This window comes from Nanorana parkeri, unplaced genomic scaffold (genome assembly GCF_000935625.1).
Source record: "Nanorana parkeri isolate BGI_ZX_2015 unplaced genomic scaffold, ASM93562v1 scaffold179, whole genome shotgun sequence".
NCBI classification, from domain to species: domain Eukaryota; kingdom Metazoa; phylum Chordata; class Amphibia; order Anura; family Dicroglossidae; genus Nanorana; species Nanorana parkeri.
In genome coordinates, this window is record NW_017306447.1 from 777,559 (window position 1) to 780,257 (window position 2,699).

At 38.6% G+C, this 2,699-nt stretch overlaps 1 protein-coding gene across 1 annotated transcript in view; it reads left to right on the forward strand.

The window, feature by feature from the left end:
• The window catches only part of LOC108785794 (E3 ubiquitin-protein ligase RNF213-like), a 162,824-nt gene extending 160,961 nt beyond the window's left edge, over positions 1-1,863 (forward strand). The window contains exon 64 of the mRNA XM_018554943.1: positions 1,654-1,863. Coding sequence (XP_018410445.1) covers positions 1,654-1,798 — 145 coding nt within the window. The 3' untranslated portion in view covers positions 1,799-1,863. The remainder of the gene's footprint in view (positions 1-1,653) is intronic.
• The last annotated feature ends 836 nt before the right edge of the window (positions 1,864-2,699 follow it).

Below are 2,699 nucleotides of genomic sequence, written 5' to 3' on the forward strand. Positions count from 1 at the left end.
TATATATATATATAGTGTGGCAATCCCACATTAAAACTGGGTGTTGCAGTCACCCAGAGGGGCTGAGCAGTTCCAGGAAACCAAATGTTTTCCTGGAAAAGATCTTGCTTTGCAGTTCTCTCCAAGTTTTCTGGATTTGGCATGGGATCCTGGAACTGAGAGATTTCTAATAGAATTGAGAGGGATGAGATCTCTAGTCCTGGGTCCGTGGTTTAGTAGGGTTGAGCACCTAATGATTGCACACCTGTGCACAGCCCTTATGGAAAGGGTGCTGGTGGATGTTCATGGTTCCAGCTGGAAGACAAGGGAGGTGTCTGTCCAGGAGTCAGGAGGACTCCATCTTGGAACCAGCCTGTGTGGCACGTCAGCTAGATACAGCCCGTGTGGGAGAGGTTTTTTTGGTGATAACGTGAAGTCGGTGAGACTTAGAAAATCATTATTTTGCTGTACTTTGTTTGAAGACCCCTGCAAGGGAAACACCTGAGTAGACTTTTATGTTTGAAGTAATAAAAGTGGGCACAGAAGCCCTTAAAAAGATGTGGTAAGCGCGAGGACTCTGTCCTTAATGCACTACTAATGTTTGGAGTGAATTCTCAGAATATACATACATGCTTTAGACAATATTTGGTTATCCTGGATTCAGCTTTAAAAACAGTATTTCTTAGAGTTCATCTAAATCAGGTGACAGGCCATGTCAATGACAGCAGTAGACACACCGTAGCTGACCGTTGTCAGGGCAAATCAGTCAGACAGGTTTGAAAACATTCTTCAGGAATTTTCTCCTGATAAGACAACATTGGGAGATTTCTGTATATGCTCATTTCCCATTTTCCCTGTTCCATCCTCTAAATCCTGTACATTGACAAGGGAAGCGTGAATGTTTATCTTATGGTCAGCCAATAGACATCCCTCTCCGTATTCTGCTCACGCCTGCACAAAGTTATTATGTCTGGCTTTAGTTGTGTATAGTGTATGTGTCTTTCTTTTTCTACCAACTAGTTTTTATCTTTCATGCAATGCTATAGCTATGTGTAATGGGGCCGCATAGGAAAACTATTTGTGGCTGTACATCTAACATCCAACACTAAGGAAATTCCTGACACGGAATACTAATTATCTTCATAGCAATTGTATACAGTTCCCCAAACTATTCATACAATAATTTCATCCATATATATTTTCCAAATGCTTTTACTACCAGCATAAATCGCAGTGTGTCCACATGATTCTGGGCCATCTAAACTTTTTCGCCCCACAGCAGTCACATGATCTGCTAAGACCAATCTCCTCCCCGATACTGTTGTAAAACAAAGTGGAATTAATAAATGTTAAAAACTGTTTCTACAAGGTTTTCCCATAATGACCCCTGAAATGTATAGAAATCATTACCTTCACATGTATAAAACACATTGTCCTCTTGTGTAATCATACATCCAATCTTCACTGTGTTTGCTGTTTATTTTCATTTTGTGGAGCCGTAAACATTTTACCAAACAAGGGGTGGAAGTTATGTCATAACACTGTTACCAGATGACTTGGCTTGGACAACAAAGGTGGTGGAAATGCATTATTAAAAATATGATCACATGTCTAGAATATCCCCCACTTCCCTCCATCACCAAATGATACTAATAATAACATTTTGTATTACAGCTTAAAGGAGGTGCTGGTTCCCCTTCTTGATGATAAAGGTGTTTCCTTCCTGGAACTGGAGAATGACTTTCCCGAACAAATTGCACTTGCCCATTGCATTGAAGCTTGGAAGGTTGCTGCCAATAAGAAGTGGAATCGCATTTAATGACTTGGAATGGATAATAGTGGCTGCAAAGTCTATGTGCTGAATTCTGAGACCTTATATTGCTGCTGCTATCTAACAGGATGCAAAATAGAATATATAGTCATAATTGTATGTTACTTATTAGGAAAAAAAGAAGTAATGACCAACAACCTTAAATTGGTACAATATAGATTTCTGCATATTTTGTATCTGAACAACCCTAAACCATGTCTACAACTTAGAGGTTAGTGTTGCCTTTCAGATACATAGTACGCACTTGTAGGTTATGCATCCCTATATTAGTGTATGAGCAGAGCCCAGGTTTCTACCTCTAATAGTGTTAGAATAACTCAGGTATAAAGATTTACTATGCTTACCAATCATAGACCAGAAAAATGACCACAGTCCGCACACTTCAACTTTTCTACTTTTCTCTGGTTTAGGGAATCTATCGATATGGAATAATGCACTTATAAAATTAAGCCATGGGAAATTATAATTCAAGTCATAATTGTATGTTACTTATTAGGAAAAAAAGAAGTAATGACCAACAACCTTAAATTGGTACAATATAGATTTCTGCATATTTTGTATCTGAACAACCCTAAACCATGTCTACAACTTAGAGGTTAGTGTTGCCTTTCAGATACATAGTACGCACTTGTAGGTTATGCATCCGTTTTATAGTTATATTAAATTTTCAAATTACTGCCTATGTCACACTTGGGAATGGTAAGGCCCTTCAGTTACAAAGATTAAATCAACAGGAAAGCTGAAGGATGGAAGTTGCCATTGCCTGACCTAGACAAGTGATGCAGCTATATAGCTGTATGAGCAGAGCCCAGGTTTCTACCTCTAATAGTGTTAGAATAACTCAGGTATAAAGATTTACTATGCTTACCAATCATAGACCAGAAAAATG